Here is a 19,422-nt window from a genome sequence, read left to right as displayed (position 1 = left end):
TATATATATATATATATATATATATATATATATATGCATATATATATATATGTATATAATTATTTTTTTAATATATATGCTTATTTTATTTTATATTTTATTTTATTTATTTAAATAAAATAAATAAAATAAAAATAAATAAAATCAAATAAATAAATAAAATAAAAATAAATAAATAATAAAAAATAAAATAAAATAAACATGCATATTCAAAAATAATCTGAATAACACAATATCCGAAATATAGACTAAAACAGAAAATAACATATCTAACTACACCTAGGTTGAAAGTAGGTCAGCTTACTAAAACGAAAGGATATCTATTCTTCCCATAAAACACACAAAAAGAAGTGGTGAACATGAGGTTAATTGTACCTTTGTCCTGTAAGTGCCGGCCCATTGACTGGTTAGGATGGGCGCGGTGGAAACTAGAAAGCTGATTGGCTAACTACAAAATTCAATAGCATGTGCGTATATAAAAATGCGCGATAACCACAACTTTTCGCATAAGCCTGACGAATTCTCACGAGAATGAAAGGCGAAATATTTTGTATAGCTTGATTGTCATAAAATTTTCATAACTTACTACCTTGTTCTACATATGTATTGAGCTCTGTTGAAGTAAATACTGAAAATTTACGCATAAAATTATATTTTCGTATATTGATTTATGTGATTAAACGAAGCAGCCATATATATATATATATATATATATATATATATATATATATATATATATATATATATATATATTGTGTGTGTATGAATAAAACTGTTGATTCTAATTTTAGACGGAGCTGCTGGATATTATCCAGATTATTTCGAATCAAAAGAAAGAGGCAAATATCCATCATCAAATACCGACTTTCACGAAACAGGTAGGAGTTCTTTGGATGCAATAATTTCCACGTTTTAGTTGATATACTCTAACCAATTCCATCAATAAAACAATGATTTAGGCTTAAGTTTTTGTTGACATGCGCTTTTTGTTCTTATTTAGTTTACTTTCTCTTTAAAAATATTTGGTTCAAAATGCTTTATGACAATTTAGTACTAATGACATAAAAAATATATATATATAAATGGAACTGGCAAATATTTACATTATTTACACATTTTATTATTTTAAATAGTGTCTGTTTTATAACAATAATATTTATGTATATGTGTGTGTGTTTGCGTGTGTATCACATACACACGTGTTGTAAAAAGTAAATAAAAATGTTTTTCATTTAATGATATATAAAAAATTGACACTATTGTGTGCCATAATCTGGTGCCCTTCCAAACACGTTCGTTTTCTTAGCATTATGTAGGTGTTAAAAACTAATTCCATCCTGAATTTAATAAATTATTCTTATGATATTTTAGCATATTACATAAAGATTAATTTCAGAGAGATACTCACTGTCTTCCATGAGATATTGTTAGGGAAAGTGGCATTATATATATATATATATATATATATATATATATATATATATATATATATATATATATATATATATATATGTGTGTGTGTGTGTGTGTGTGTGTGTGTGTGTGTTTTAGTTATTTGACATGTTACTTGTTTTATAACATAAACATAATATATGCATATATACATGTAGACATCTTATTTTAATTTCAGACAGAGATAGATATTATCCAGATTATTTCCAACCAAAAGAAAGAGGCAAATATCCGACGTCGGCACATACTGACATTCGCGAAACAGGTAGGAGTTTTTTTTTTATGCAACAATTTCCATGTGATAGTTCATAAATATAATCTCACAAATTACACCAATAAAATTGTATAAAAATTATTTTAGTTTGATTTTTTTTTGTTTACAAATTGTACATTCACATAATTTTTATATAAAAAATAATTTTTACCGGTAATTTAGTGGAATTTTTTAAAAAGTCATTTAACTTGGTTTGCTGATTTTATTTAATTTTTCTATTTTAGTAACTTCGGACAATGTGTTGAATTAAAACGTACAATGTGTGCTTTTCATATTTATATTCATCAATTCTTTTTAATCATTGTATATTCGTTTCCTTTTTTATTTATTTTGTTTTATTATTTAAAATGGTATGCAATTTGTTCTATAACAATTATTATACAACACTTTTTATATATACTAGCAGGGTTCCCGGCGTTGCCTGATCGCAAATTAAATATGATTTTGTTAATTTATGCAGATTTCCTATTCTCTATTTTTATTATATTGTACTCAACATATAGTAGTGCCCCCCCCCCCAAAAAAAAATGATTTAGGTGCCATCAGCTAGAATTGAAACCAAACATTTAGGACGGGAAAAGAACTCAGATTAATCCATGAGACCTAAAAACTATGTTTCTGAATTGAGAACAGATAATTCCGTCGTCTACATATATCGATGCGAAAAAACTGTTATTTCTAATTTTAGACGAAGCTGGTCGCTATTCAAAACAAAGTGGCAAATATCCAGCTCCATCACATAACAAAATGTACGAAAAAGGTAGGATATTTTTGTATGCAAAAACTCCATGTTTTAATTTATAAATATAATCTGAAAAAAAAAACTACCAATAAAATTATATACAATTTTTAATTTCATTTTTTGTTTATATGCGTTCTCTGGTCTTATTTAGCTTGTTTTATAACTAAAATTATTCGGTTAAATATTCATATGACAATCTATACCTTACCACGAAAAGAATATATAAATGCTACCACTATATTTATATTACATATATATTTATTACACACACACACACACACACACACACACACACACACACACACACACACACACACATATATATTATTTAAAATGAATATATGATATATATTAATTAAACTGTTATTTCTACTTTTAGACGGAGCTGGATATTATCCAGATTATTTTGAACCAAAAGAAAGTGGAAAATATCCGGGGTCTTCAAATACTGACATACACGAAACAGGTAAGAGTTACTTTTTGTCTATAAAAATTTCCAGGTTTTACTTTATAGGTATAATCCGACAAATACTATCAATAAAATTATATAGAAATGCTTTTAATTTAGTTTTGGTTCATATGTGTTTTCTGCTCTTATTTTGTTTGTTTTGTTAAAAAATATTTAAAAAATTAATGTACCAATCTGAAACTAATTACGAAAAATAATTTATATAAATGCAAAAGTATGTTTATATGATTTATGTATTTTTATTATTTAAAATGTTATTTGTTTCATAACACCAATACAATCTATCTATCTATCTATCTATCTATCTATCTATATATATATATATATATATATATATATATATATATATATATATATATATGTGTGTGTGTGTGTGTGTGTGTGTGTGTGTGTGTGTGTGTGTATACATATATGCATATATATATATATGTATTTATATATATTCTTAGCCAAAAATTTACTTATTAAATTCCGCTATTGTTAATATACTAATAAAACTAAAGTCAATATTTCTTGACCAAGTTAATTAAGCTGAACGATTATCAGTATTAATAATCGGGATATATATTATAATTCCACGGTAACCAAGGTAACCATAAATCACAACATGTGTTTTATTATACTGTGTATTTCTTTGGTGTTACAATCGTTTCATAACCATTCGGATATGCTTCATTATTTCGTTAAAAGATATTCCAAAATGGCTAATCTTCAGACACAAAATACAACTGTAATGCATATATAAAAGCTTACAACATTTCTTATTTATAAGCAGCGAAACTCACCTCGCCATCCTTCATTTTCTCGGTTTCTCAGTTTGTCCGAATGGTTATGAAACGATTATGACGCCAAAGAAAAAAATACTCCGTATGATAAAACACATGTGATATATGGTTGTTTTGATTATTGTGGAACTATATATATATATATATTAATTATTATAGTAAAAAAAATAATTATATATATATATATATATATATATATATGCATACATACATACATATATATATATATATATATATATATATATATATATTGCAAAAAGTAACTAAAAATGTTTTTCTTTGGGCTATATAATAACAGTGACATTAGTAACATTTAATGGTGTCGTGCTAAACACGCTCGTTTCATTAGAATTATTTAGGGGCTAAAAGTAAATTTCGCCCTAAATTTTATAAATAATTTTTATTATGTTTACATATGTTCCCAAGAAAACGGTAATTTAGAGATTCTTACTAGCTGGTTTGAGTTAGGGTTAAGAAAGGTAACAGGACATGAAAGCATATATAAATGTAACTAATTTATTTTTAATATTTCTTTATCATATAAAATATTATTTTCTATTCACACACACACACACACACACACACACACACACACACACACACACACACACACACACACACACATATATATATATATTAGTGCTGGGACGATTAATCGAAATCGGGAATCGGAAAAATCGGAACATTTGGGGGTATCAGGATCGGTATCGCAATCGGAAAAATTTGTGCATATGTTCTGATTTCAAAACGTATTCTTCTAATTGTCTTTTTTTGTTTGAATGTGTTTAGTGCAAGATTTTCCTTTATAATTATAAAATAATAGATTTTTTTTGATTTGTAACAACTAGTAAAACTAAAATCGATAGATGATCCACCCAAATGTGTTTTTTTCATTTAGGAAAATATCTCCACATTTACCATGCATTTTAACGGTAATCGGAGGAAAAGTAGCAATTCTGTGGTTAAAGATTTGGAGATTTATAAAATATCGGAATCAATAATTGCATCGGAATCGGAAATTTAGTACGGAATCAATAATTGTATCAGAATTGGGAAAAATATTGGAATCATCTCATCACTAATATATATATATATATATATATATATATGTGTGTGTGTGTGTGTGTGTGTGTGTGTGTGTGTGTGTTTGTGTGTGTGTGTGTGTGTGTGTGTGTGCGCGCGCGTGTGTGTGTATAAAGAAAATCGTTAATTCTAATTGTAGATGGAACTGGTCATTATCCAGATTATTTCGAACCAATAGAAAGTGACAAATATCCGGCGTCGTCAAATAAAGGCATGTACGCAACAGGTAGGAGTATTTTTCTTTTCTGTTTGTGTGTTTGTGTGTGTGTGTGTGTGCGTGTGTGTTTGTTCCAATTATATGTGAATGTTAATAATTATAATCTAAAAAATTATACCAATATAATTAAATAAAAATGTTTGAGCGTTTGCATTTATGAAACTGTGCCTTTCGCAAAAGAAATTCAAACAATGACAAATATGAACATGATTAGGACTATGATCGGCGATGTTTAATATGCTGATAATCATTCATCGCAGTGTCTATTATCTCAACCGAGACCACGAGCCACATGCGGGCCATTGCAACCTTATTCGCGGCCCGCACAAACACCAACTTTGAAAAAAACTGAGAGGAGGAGGACGGATCAAAATAGGAGTGTCAGAAAATATGTAATAATTTCTCATCTATCCTCGCTTTAGGAAAGTTTTTGATTGAAACTTTAGAACGTCACAGATAAAACTTTATTTCAAATTATCATCATGTTTATTATCAAAGAAGTAACATGAAAACTTAAAATGGATTTGCAATAATCTATTTCAAACCATTTCAGAGAACTAGGTTGACTGATCCTCACTTTCTATCTCTGATAAAACTTGGAACTGTAGAGAAATTTCTGCCTGACAAAGACAATCGATAACAAGAAATGTCAAGGGACAAAACAAGAGAAGTGTTTGAATGTTCATTTTGAACTATTGTAACTTGTGTGCATTGGATTTGTTGCTGTTGCTTTCAGATACAACTGGACGATTAATTTAAATTTTTGTTGTATTGAAATAAAGAACACATTTATATCTCACGCTAATTTCTTTCGTTATATTTTTTGTTAAACTATTTATATGTTTGTATTTGGATTCTTGAGTAGGATCAAATTATTATAAGTTTCTAAATGAAAAGAAAAAATATTCTACAATAACTTTTATTAAACGACTTGAATTATAATTGTAGGCGTGTGACCCTTATGACAACACATACTGACTCCGTAAGACTCGGAGTTTTACACTTACGGTCTAACCCATTGTTTCATAAAGTAGGCTTTACCGCTCACTGGAGACGGTGTTTCGATATCTGTGACGGTGATGCAAACAGAGGCAGTTTAGTTGGTTGGTTGGTTGGTTGGTTGGTTTTGTTTTACGGCATATCAACACTTCAGATTATTTAATGCCGAATCCAGTGATTTTGAAGAAAAGTTTTTTAATAGAATAAATTTTTTTTTTTTTCAAGTCGGTTTCTATTTAACCCATAGTTGGGACCCTAACAGGTACTATCACTCCCGGTCAGAGTGAACCTGGGAACAATGGCAATTAAAGGGTGGCTCCACACTCCCCGAAGCCCACAAGCTGGGGCCTCACCATCGGATATAGTTTAAGGTCATATCCAGGACCTGGCCGGTTTGAAGTGACTCTGTAGTATCAAGAGCATTTAAACAACACATAGCTTATTTTTTTACTTTTCATACAAAAATGAAGGAGGTCTCAGAAACTAAGGTAGAAGAATCCATAATCAATCTATTGGTATAAAAATAATATTATAATTAAAAACGAATACATAGGTTTTGTTATTCAAATGTCATCATAAAAAAATGAATGTTTGCTTAACGCCAGTACACAATACGTAGTAGATTCTTAAAGAGAATCTTAGCATATGTAGTCCAGGTCTTGAAGAAGTTATCATATATAGTCAACATCTTGAAGCCCAGCCAGACAAGTTTCAGAATCAATAAGCAATTAGTATAAACTGTCCACAGCTGGTCAAGTGTGTAAGCCCTGCACTTGAATATCAATCTTATAAGATGTGTCAGAAAGGAGTCTATACGCAAGAGTTTAAGTCTTTCTTTTACATACATTAATGTGATGTTCCACAGTATAAATGCATTACTCATCATTCATTAGTTCTGTATCCCATACTGTAAAAATAGATTAAAATTAGCAAGAGAACCTTGATATATTTTAATGATATGCACGTTAGTTTTTTTAAATATTTTTCAAACAAATGCACGTGATGGGTATTCTGTTTCCATGTCGCTTTGAATTCAGATATGAAATAGTAGTAGCCTCACATACTTATTTGTTTATATTTTTAATTTTCCTCAAAATAATGTAATGATATTAAAAACGATATCCGTAATATTCATGAAATAAAAGCATCTGTTAAACATCTGTCAAGAAAAAAATCTGTTAAGAGGAAGAAAATATCTTCAAATAAAATCGTGTAAATAATTATATAGACACATCCTTAATGGTGGACCAATGATGAAGTGGATTTTAATGGTGGACCAATGGTGGAGTGGATTTTAATGGTGGACCAATGATGAAGTGGATTTTAATGGTGGACAAATGGTGGAGTGAATTCCAGCGTTAACTGATTACACATAAACACAAAACATATCAGTTGTAAGACTGCATACTTCTCTCTGCCAATGAAACTTGAAATGCTGGCAAAATGTCAAACGTGACCGAATTTTTAAGGTGAACGTCAGGCTTAATTGACAATAATATGGGTCAAGTAGCAATAGAACCAAGTAAGAGAACCAACGTTATCACTGAAACGTAATTTTAGATTTTTTTCTAATCTTAGTCTTAAGCGTTAATATCAAAAAAATAAATCGCTTCTGTTGGACCATGACTAGTATTCTGATCAAGTTTGTTGATGATTTGGATGCTAATCAAGCAAAAATAGTATTTTTAATCATGCCATTATGTTACAAAATATATGTATATAATTTACAAACCAACCTTTATTCATTTATCTATATTTTATCTCATTTCAGGATTCATTCCTTGTTTGGATGAATACAGTCTCCATCCTTACCCGAAGTCATGCTCCAAATTTATTTACTGTTACCAATATCAGGGGCTTCTTTTCGAGTGTCCCAAAGGACTCAATTTTGATCGCCGAAGGTTGGTTTGTGATTTTCCGAAAAATGCGCCATGTTAAATTCAAGTTTTCGAATTTGTTCGCTTTATGAAACATTTCATAAAATATATTTTTTGTGTTTTTAAAACAATGCGATCAATTTTGCAACTCCGTAACGTTTCCAGAAGTATCGTTAATTGTATCCACTCCTTTCACAAAATCATAGAGAAAATAATATCCCTATTATTTTTATTTTATTTTATTTTTTTTACAAAAATCGGCAAAAAACAGGCAACTTTTTTTTATTTCAATGAGAAATGGTACTCGATCTGAATTATGGCAAATCATCTTATACGCTTTTTTTATCAATAACGTCCAACTTAGTCAAAATTTGAAAACAATTACGCTACCCGAGTCAGATATATTTGTTCGTTTACACGTTGGATACTCGTCCCTTTTAGCCATCTGCATCAACCGAATAACCATTTTTAAATTTAATCCTCTTATCTGGAAAATTAATCGAGATTAATAGAAGAACACAAACACATCGAATAATCGTAAGGTTATTTTAGTTATCTTTCACTAATTTCTTCAGCCAGATTATTAGTAGCGAAGCTGACCCATTAACCTTTCTTCTAGGTTAGTCACGGAGACAATAGGCTCAAAGGGTCTCCGTACTGCCATTTATCAACTTTAACTTAAATATAACTATTTTGAACATGCCAATACCCCTAACGCTATCCTATCCTAAACAATGAGTATATCTCTGTAAGTTTTTATATAATGTATGGATATATAGAAATAATTTATTGAATTTAAGACTCCAAAATAATATTATCGTTAAACGAACAGGTTAAAAACAATACTGTATCATATGCCACTCAAATCATAGTCATTCTAAATGTAAACAAAGGGTATATTTTCAAATTGCATTCCGTTCAGAATTACGTTTTATTATGAAATCCTGGACCACTTCTTATAATATATATATATATATATATATATATATATATATATATATATATATATATATAAACCCCTAATCTTCCAGATAAATTCTTTCTCGCAATAAGCTTACAGTCCCTAAATTCTTTCCAAAAACCCTTCTTTTAAATAGATATGCTTCATCCTCGTAAACACTGCCCATAATCCCACCAAACCGTATCCACTCACCTATTTGACTTCACCCTCCACTGCCCTAATTACTATTTTTACAATGATAGATTGTCACAACAACCAGATCATCATCCCCTTACTCCACAGCTTTGAACTGCCTTGACATTGGGCCAATACCCTCCCTCGCCTTTGAATGAACTCAATCCACAACGTGATAACTTTCTTCACTTATTCTTCAAATCGCTTTCTTTATGGATAAACTCACAGACTGGATTTCTTCATCTGCGCCTACCCAGAAAGATATTTATATTTTAGACCATTTATAATCTCCAACAATATGCACTTGGACTACTATAAACATGGATATCTTACTTCTACCACTTTCTTGGATTCACCGGATTTTGGACCCAACAACCATGGGAACACACTCTCACGTGAAACCAATTTTTCCTTTTACCTCACTCCATCTGTTTCATTATTATATATTTCATATTCAGGCTAGTATGATCCTCTTCATACTTAGTTTCTTTAAATAATTTACAAGCAAATTTTTTTCTGCATTTTGCCAACTCCTCCACTCTGACGAGAAGGAAAGTATTTCTCCCAACTCCGCGGATTAAGGACTTTTACCTCTATTTGTGTTTTCTTTTCCGAATAATAAATATATGTTTAACTCTTGCTAAAGTGTTTCTCAACATACTTTATTAAACCTATGCACCTATATATATATATATATATATATATATATATATATACACATATATACACACACATATATATATATATATATATACACATATATACACACACATATATATATATATATATATATATATATTCTAACGTAAAATATTAACTGCATAAAATTGTTTCAAAATTAGTCACGAAAATATGTCATAGTCAAATTAATTTACCTTAGGAGGGTGTTATTGCTGCGTGGCATATTGCTGCGTGCCCTAGTACTTTCGGATCTATCTGGAGCTATCTTCAGGAGATGATATCAAACAAAGAACATGCATTTTATGTTAAATATTTAGTGATGTTCTTAGCATGATTAGTTATAGTATTAACACAGTATTAGTATAAAAAGCAATTTAAGACGGTTTCGCTATTATCGAAATTAGTTTTGTTGATGGATGGCTTTTTAGTTTTATGTGTAGGAATTTTAATATCCAACACAGATATACAGGCATACACTCAGATATATATATGTGTATGTATGTATGTATACATACATATATATACATGTATATATATACATATATAGAAAGTAAATTTTAAACTACGTGTTTACAAAGGTGTAAGATTTGAAGGACGTCAAAGATGTTTTTCAGATGTTTTCACGTTACAGGGGGTAAAAATATACTTGGATCAAATGTTATACGAGAACCTACGCTAAATCTGAGGATATTTTAATTTTGAATTTCGGTTTCAGAACGTTAGAAGTTTTTGCCATAACTTCAAATAATCACGTTTATTTTTCATTTGTGCACTAAAACTTGAACGGATAACAAGATATGATTGTCGCTCAAAACTTGGTAGAATTCATTCAATTTCTGTCAAAACGATTTGTTACTTCATCGCTCCATGTTATTAAAACACAATTTTTAAAGTATATATTCTTTATTAATTATATTATCACTTCATTAGAATACGATATATGTAAAACAGAATCGGTCGAGACCACAAGTCTATCAAATATACGTAGAATTGAATTTCAGCTTGAATTTTCCAGCCGCTGAGGAAGAACTTGATAACAATCTATTAGAATGAGGGGTATCGAAAACAGCTCTAAAATCACATATAAGAAGCTTGCAAACATGTTGAAAGTCCTATAAATCACTGTTTATGAACATTTTTGTGAACATATTTTATTTCGTTCGAAAACACTCAAAATGTGTACAGAAGATCTAATGTGTAATAAATGTTTACTTTCGATTCGGAAACAACAGTTATTATAACATTGCTCTACAAAGTTTTACATTTCTGTATTAGTATCTGATTGATGTATAAAATAAACGGGTTAAAAACAAACAAAAAAAAGGAACAAAAATACCGCTTTGTGTTTTGATTGAACGCCCTTTAAAGCCAAATGTTACAATTTTACGTTTGCTGATATAACGGTATTTTATTTTAACATAAAATACCTTTCTATTAGTAAATGTAACAGATCCAATCCAAGCTGCCTGTGTATCAAATATGTTGAACTTAATAAAACTCGTGTTATTATATTTTGTACGAAGTATATAAAACAAAATCGGCTAACCCCATAAACCTATCGAATATACAAATGGCTGGATTACATTTTAAAACTGCATGGCTTTCAAGAAGAACTTGACAACGATGTTTTATTTCTGTTTAATAATAAAACTATTTTTGTTCAGATAAGTTGTTTAAAAAATACATTCCAGTATCAAATGATTGTAAGCTTTAATATGCATTTAAACAAAATAAACTAGGCATTAATATACAAAATAGAAAAGAAAACGTTGAAACTTAAAACCAGATTAAAACATACGTACAAATCTGCTGATTACAAATACGTCATTTTTCTTTTTGTTCGGAGATCAGTCATTGATAATAGATGTGTGGACAAGCGATACACAGTCATCTTTACTTTATACAGACACATAGAGCGGGTTGATTCATGGTTAGCATCATGGATAACGAAACGTGATTTGGAATTCACTATGCTGACTTCAAATTCGACGTTGTCTACTGCGTTTAACTAGGCTTTAATAATAGTGTATAAAGCTGAGAAAAATATAAACACACAATGTCCACCCATCTATGCATACAACGAATTTTATTCGATTTCTAGCATACAATGATCATTGTGCCAGGTCGTTTATAGAAGGCTACCGATACTCTATAATTTGGTACTCTATAATTTGGTACTCTATTATTCGGCAGTACTTCCCTCATGAGCGGGTATCCGGCTATTAAACTGCTTCCTACCAGATTTGTTTACTGAGGGAGGTATTTAGACCTCCTAAATAATAAAATAATACGACTTGTCTAACAGTGAATGGATAATCTTGTAGAGCCAATCGTCATATATTATTAAAGTAGAGAGCTGAATGTGGTGGGATGGTATATTTGCGACTGTACCTCAGTCCCAGCAGCCAAATTGATATCAAACGTCACGCTTCCTTTGAATCCTATCAATGACACAAAGAGGAGAATGAAGTCGGTTGGGAACGTATGATATCCATACTTATTTTTCTGGCTTACTTACGCCCTAGAGCTGTAGCCTCAGTCTCGCTTACACCAACTTGTGCAATCGTACCTGAGGTGTGTGTGTGTGTGTGTTCGCGCGCTTGTGTGTGTGTGTGAGTGTGTGTGTGTTCGCGCGCTTGTGTGTGTGTGTGTGTGTGGACTTGAGGGCACATCCATTCTCTGGAGAAAACCATAATGTCATTCAAGATACCTCGGATTGTTTTCGATATTTGTTGGTTTTCGACATTAAATAACATCAAAACAAGTTCGTATACAATAAGCACCATTAATGGTTCTAAATCACCGTGCCACGGTACATTTGTGTAATAATTATTGGTCTGCTGTAAAGAGGTTATAGGTGGAAGTTACAAATATTTACAGGTGAAAAACAGCTTTCATATCGTTAGAACCAGAGTAGTTTACTAACTCACGCATTATTAATTACGTGATATTAGTAATTAAATATGAAAAAATAAATTAAATCTATAATAAATCGCTGATTTAAATTGTTAAAATATTTTGAGTTTAGCAAGAGAATAAACATTGGTAATCATTGTTAAAGATTCATTTAAATATTTATTTTTTTCTGATATGTGTGCCGTAGAAACTTAAAAGGCTCAATAGTGTAGCGCCATGTAAAAAGGCTTGAAAACCACTGAAATACATAATTCAAACGCCAACAAAATGTTGCCCTGCACTTTGTAACTATTCCTCTTTAGTGTCTCTTTATATTAAAACATGTTTCAAACATGTGTCGATAACGGTCTATCATTGTTGCTACAAAACTTGGTTCATCGGTCACATCTTGGAACCGTAGAGCAAGATAAGTTCCTGTTGTTATAATGTTTGCGCATGCGTGAAATTCATCTGAGAATGTGTGATAAAACTCGTTACCTCACGTATGCGCTTGAAATGCCTTATTTTGTAAGTTATAGTGTACAATACGAAAACAGTTTCAATCTTACATACATTATTATGACAAAACGCATGTTGATTTTGATGCCATCTCATCCAAACACTCGATATTTACGATCAGTCATTATCATATCTTTTACAAAAGGCTCAATCAGACACGCTTCAATTGTGAATAGGATTTTAATCACTAAACGTACAGATTAAATTGAAACATCTCATTTTAAACGCATACAGTTGGTCTGTCACGCTTAATTTGGAAAAATATTTTCTACAATCTCAAATCAATCAAATCAAATTTATTGTCAATAGATAGCAAAGTACAACAAGTCATGGAAAAGAGTCTGCCAAACTTGATCTTTGAATAGCATATTCCTGGGTCTGTCAGAATTAAATTTGAACTAGCATTATACAGGTTGAACCACTAAAAAGTAGCCCGTTCTCTTTAATATTTCTCTAATCAATTTTTTTTCAGATTAGGCTTCCTAATTTCAACATTTAAATTTTTTTAAGTATGGTGTTTTCGCTGCAGCAGAGAATAGTGATTGTGGAATCCTATCAGAACAATAAGCAAAGGTTTATGGCCACCACGTTCCCCGAACTCGTCCTCGTGTGATTTTTACCTTTGGGTGACTTAAAACAAAAAGTTTATGCAAATAATCCTCACAATGTAGACCAACTAAAGGAGAACATTATCAACGCTATCAGGAGAATCACCAGAGAAGATCTACAGGCAGTATCTGCAAACGTTGTTAAACGTGCCCAGAAATGCATAGATGTCAACGAGGAGAATTTCCAGCATCTTTTATAACACTACAGGTAATTTAAACAATGCCACGGGTGATTTAAACAATAAAATAATGTTTCTCCTCTCTACTACAGTTTCTGGGCTATTTTAAGTGGGCTACCTTGCAGTTGGTTTATCACAATTAGGTTGAAAATAGCTATTTCGTTGGCTTTCCAAAACTAAGTTTTATATTGCGTAGTCCTTAGTCTGTCGCGAATAAATTCGAGAAAAGACTTTTGTTGGTTTTAAAAATATTAAGTTTAAAATATTATTTTCGTTGATCAGTCACAATTAAATTTGAGGTCATATTTTTCTTGGTATGCCACAGTTATATTTGAAGCATCATTTTCATTAGTTTGTCACAGTGAAATATAAAATATCTGAGCTGAGTAGGAAGTGGACGAGTTTACTTTCGGCAATCTCATAGCAATTGCTTCCCTTGTTTTCTTCTTTAGTCCTCAGATTCCATGGGAGATGTTTCTGACAAAGTGAGAAGTATTAATGCTATCTGGGTCGGAATCTATCCATCTAGCATTTATCGTTGGATATTTTCTTTACTTTGAACTGATATTTTTAGCTCATTACATCAAGTGGTCTCGTGCCTTGTCATAAGTGATTTCCATAAAAAGAAAAAAAAATGGCATTTTTATGGCCAGCTGAGATTAATATTTAAAATGCATGTTTACTTGGTCTGTGATTAAGTTCGAGATATTATTCTCCGTGATTTTTCACAGTAAAGTTTTAATGGTATTTTCTTTTCACAGTTAAGTTTATAATAGTTTTTTTCGTTGATTTGTCATGCTTCATCACATTGGAATAGCATTTCAGTCGCTAAATGTACAGATTGAATGGCCGTATTTTAAAGATATGTGTTCTTGTATATTGAAATTCTATGAGAAATGTCCTTTTAAACTTATATATTTGTTATATTTTCTAACCCTAGAGTTGCTTCCAGTCAATTTGGCTATATGAAATCTTTGGATCATCGTTTTACACAACTGAAGCCTGGTTGAAATCTAAGTTGGTTTGATCTAAATCTATAAGAAACATAAAAACAGTCAGTCATTTCATTTTACTTATATAGATCGGATGTCTGATGTCCAATCAATCTTATATCAAAGGTCTTAACATTTAACATTAAATGGAAGGTCACACACTTTGGTCAAGTCATTGAAAAGCAGATCGGCTGGGCAGGAAAACAGGTGTATAGTTCCATAGTTACATTCGTAATACCGCTTGCAACCAGATGCGCGGTCGACTTGACGGGCCCATCTCAAATGTGAGGGACAGTATATATGCGGACCACCTGGAAAAGAATAGTAATAATATAAATAAATAAATTAATTAATTAATCTATTTTACATTAGATAAATCCCTATTAGATTATATAATTACGAAACACAAAATAGCATTTTCAGAATGACGCCATTATTCACTAAATAAAGAAGGATTTTAAAGGTTAATATCCCTCCAAAAAGAGTGTGTATGAAACTGGACAGAATACGACAAAAGTGAGCGAACAAAACAACAATTGGAACAAGCAGAAGCGAAGACTTCATTTTTTTCAATAATAAATATCGATGATGATAAACAGTAGTTCTGTTGTTCGGGAAAGCCTATGCTAAATATGATAACATTTTATGTTTGGGATTTCAATTGCCATTTATTGTTATTTTCTAGGTTTCACAAACACAACTTGATTAAGTTATTGAGCAATAATTTGAGGCATCACTGAAATCATTTAAATAATTTACTAGTTTCAGCATAGGTATTACCGTGATTTGCTTACAAAGATATTGAACCTTTCCGATAAACCATATCTCGGTAAAGATATCAAGAAGAAACTTGGGGCAGTTACTTGAAGAATTGTTAAGAGCGTTATTGGAACCAACTCGAATATTGTGTATTTTGGTAAACAATTCTTTAAGTCCTGCGTTTTGTAAATATTTGATTATAGTTTTATATATGTCTAGAGTTAAAATAGCGGGTTTTCTTTTTTTTTTTTCATTTTTTCTTTTCAATTAATTTTTTTTTTAATTTTCAGTTCACTATTTAAGCTGGAGTTCGTGATATCCCTTTTCGGTTATTGTTTTCATCACGTGACATAAGATTTTTTTTCTTTGCTTATTTTTAGTTGTGATTTTTAGTTTTTCCATGTGATAATTTTTAATAGTTCGGCGAACGATAGTCCTGCTAAGTTTAGTGTTTTTGTGGGATTTAAATTCATTTTTATTTCAGAACAGCACGGCTTCGCGCCACTGATATTCCACGAAACAAGGCGGAAGTAATCTTTTTGGTCGAGTTTGTTTGTGTTCAATCACCTTCACATTGCTTAACCAATCGCAACCACATGTTTTCAAAATATTGATCGTTGTCTAACTTAGAACTTGTTTAATTTTGGAGTATCTAGACCAAAGGTCAAGGTCATCGTCACGGGAATATTTATAACTTCAGTTCCGTTCACCGTAAAACCTCGCTACTTAGCCCATATTTCAGACAATGATATCCCACATCATATATAATATTCGTCTTTGACTATATGTAACCTTAAAAATTTCGGTCAATATCAATATTTTAACGAAATTTCACCTTCGATATTTTTTCAAGTTTTACGTATGGATCTGATGCTATGTGATGACAGTAACCACCACACAAAATTTGAGACCTACCAGATAAATAGTTTTTGAGTTATGACCGTTGCTATGGCATAACTTCAGGAATATTTGTATAATATTGAGAAATACAGCTCAGATGATACTTTGGCCCATACTTGCCTTGACAGTGAGAGATGGGCAGTCTCACGACTGACTTATATTCTTGTTATTTTATACAATGATTGTGAAATATTGTCTCCACGTTTGTGTTAGAACGATTTGGTTTTGTGAAATTTTGCTGTTGGCAGTTTTCTGATGCCTTGTAATTATATTTAAATATGAAATGTAATATTTTATGCGGATGCCATTGTTTTCTACAATGCCAGTTTCTTTCTAACATATGGTTACCGGGCATTTTTCAATAAGGAGAATGATTCATTGTAATGTTTTTTTTTACTCACGTTCACCCCAAATAAGGCATATCGCCACTTGGACGTAAGGGGCTACTATTTGGGACGATACTTAGGGAAGAGGAACAAAATAAACAAGATGTTGGTTTACGTTACATTTAAACGTCTACATATCAGTATAGTCAGGAAAGTAGGCAGCAGGAAGGAAAATCCAAAGTCCAGCTGTTTGAGCGAAGAAACTATTAGAGTAGAACACTTTCTGGAATTTAGGGACCTCAGCAGTAAAGGGATGTGATTTTGTTGCTGAACAGAGGGTTTTCGGGAGGAAACGAGTGCAATGACTTCATAAGAACACATGCTATTACATACTTGTAAAACAGGCACAGGGATTCAACATTGCGGCGATGGGACAGGGGTTGGAGCTTAGTTGACAAAGTGGGACCTATTATATTGGAAACTCTTCTTTGGGCCCTATCTAAGATAGAAAAACTAGCGGTAGATGAACCAACCTATATGTGGGAACAATACTCCATGCATAGGCGAATTATAGCTTTGTAGGTGTATAGGATACTCTCGGGTATGGATAGTCAACTAGCACGATAGAGGAAACCAGCTTTCTTTGCAGCAGCCTTCGCAATGTCCTCAATGTATTTGTTCCAATTCATATTACCTGTGAATGATAAGCCAAGGAGTTTGAAGAAAGAATTCTCAGGTAGGGTGATATCGGTGGTTGGGAAAGCTTCTTGTAATTGTTAAAGGAGAAAAGAGTCTTACTATTAAATGTTACTATCCATTTATGGACCCATTCCACTATGATCTGGAGGTCATTTTCTAATGATTCGTCTATTGTTTTAGGTTTGTGTACATCGGTTCTTTCCTCGTACATGTTATAGTGCGTTGTGTCATCAGAAAATATACCCATCTCACAATATTATCAGGGAAGTCATTGATGAATACCAGGAATAATAGTGGTTCAAGGATCGATTCCAGAGGCACTCTCACATTAATGTTATGCTGTTTAGATGTATGTCTATCAATGACAACCTGGATGGTTCTGTTGTCTAAGAAGGATCTAATTATATTTAGTATTCGTCCAGTTATATCATACGATTTAATTTTCATTAGCAGCCCTCCATGCTAGACTTTGTCAAAGGCTTTGAATGTAACAAGGGCTTCAGCCCTAATTTCGCTCGCTTTATCCAGTACATGGTATATATGTTCAAAAATGGCCATTAAAATATTTATAGTAGAACGACATCGGTTAAATCCATACTGTTTGTCAGAGAGAAAGTTAACTTTTGCGAGGTGGTGGACTAGTTCTTGATTGATTAATGTCTCAAAGATTATAGTGAAGAATGGGGAAGAGACTGATAGGGCGATAATTAAGAGGGTCAATCCTTTCACCAGAATTCTTGTACACTGGTACCACAGGGACAATTTTCCAACTATTATGGTAGCAAGATGCAGCAAGGAATTTGTTGTAGAGTTTGGTTGCGACCTTCTGGTTGTTGGATTGTGGATGAATAATTGACTGAAGTTTATTCACTACATTATTATAACTTTTCCAGAAATAACGAGTCCCTATCTTCTGCGATTCTATGCGTTTTCCTTCTGCGATTCTATGCGTTATTACGTTATGCCTTCTTATGGGTTTAGCTATTTTAAGTTTACAACGATTTCTAGCATCTATAAAGTTTTGCCTGTTTGCATTTTACTTATGACGTACGAACCGGCAGAATGCATGCTGTCTTTGTGCTGCACAATCTGTAATGAATCAAGGGGGTGAATTGCGCTTGCTATAATAGTTCCATGTGGGGACATTTACTTCAATGCCCGCTTTGCACTATTTGGTTATCTCATTGGCACACTGTTCTGAAGGAAAAGAAAAGATATTGGTCTATAGGGCATCTCTGATGTATTCTCTGATGGCTACCCAGTCAGCCCTTTTTTAGTACCTTGTCGTTTTGAACAATGGCTTCTCACATTGGGGTTTGGATTTAAGTGTGATGTCTACGGATACCACAAGGTGATCTGCGTTTCCAAGTTAACATGTTAACTCGGGTACTATGGTAAGGAATAGGTATAGAAGTAAAGCTTGCTGGTGTTCACGATCTGGGAAGCGGGTCGGGTGCCTAAATTATTTTCAGTATGGTGTAGTTTTATTTGGATTCGTGAACGTGGTTTGATTTAGTGTGGATGTCTGTTTCTTCCAGCCTTTTGAATCAAATGTTTTAGTCAAAGTAGTTAAAAGTATTTTTGTGGCGGTTCTTGCTCCTTTGGGTCTGTTTCTCTTTGCTTAACTTATGTTTTTGGGTTATTTTCATTGATCTTGATATACATATTGAATATCTTTGTTACTTGTTATTTCATGGAATAATTTTGTAGGAGCACTTGGTTTATTATCGGGTTTAAATTATTTTTTTTTTACATTTTCTTACGTATCATGTCTCATAAAAGATAATTCTCATACGTTCTTGGAAAGTTGTTCATTCACTTGAACACGACA

General features: G+C 31.7%; 1 protein-coding gene across 1 annotated transcript; it reads left to right on the top strand.

Moving 5' to 3' along the window:
• Positions 1-359: 359 nt before the first annotated feature.
• Positions 360-14,925, top strand: LOC145280633 (uncharacterized). The gene is made up of 8 exons (XM_080132170.1): positions 360-384; positions 792-878; positions 1,631-1,717; positions 2,415-2,486; positions 2,848-2,934; positions 4,945-5,031; positions 7,793-7,922; positions 14,856-14,925. Exons 1-8 carry the CDS (start codon positions 360-362, stop codon positions 14,923-14,925), a joined length of 645 nt encoding a protein of 214 aa, XP_079988296.1.
• The last annotated feature ends 4,497 nt before the right edge of the window (positions 14,926-19,422 follow it).

This window comes from Euprymna scolopes, chromosome 1, assembly GCF_053919585.1.
Source record: "Euprymna scolopes isolate OS-2025 chromosome 1, ASM5391958v1, whole genome shotgun sequence".
Lineage (NCBI taxonomy): Eukaryota > Metazoa > Mollusca > Cephalopoda > Sepiida > Sepiolidae > Euprymna > Euprymna scolopes.
Note: the sequence above shows the minus strand (reverse complement) of the source record. Positions and strands in the feature narration are given on the sequence as shown.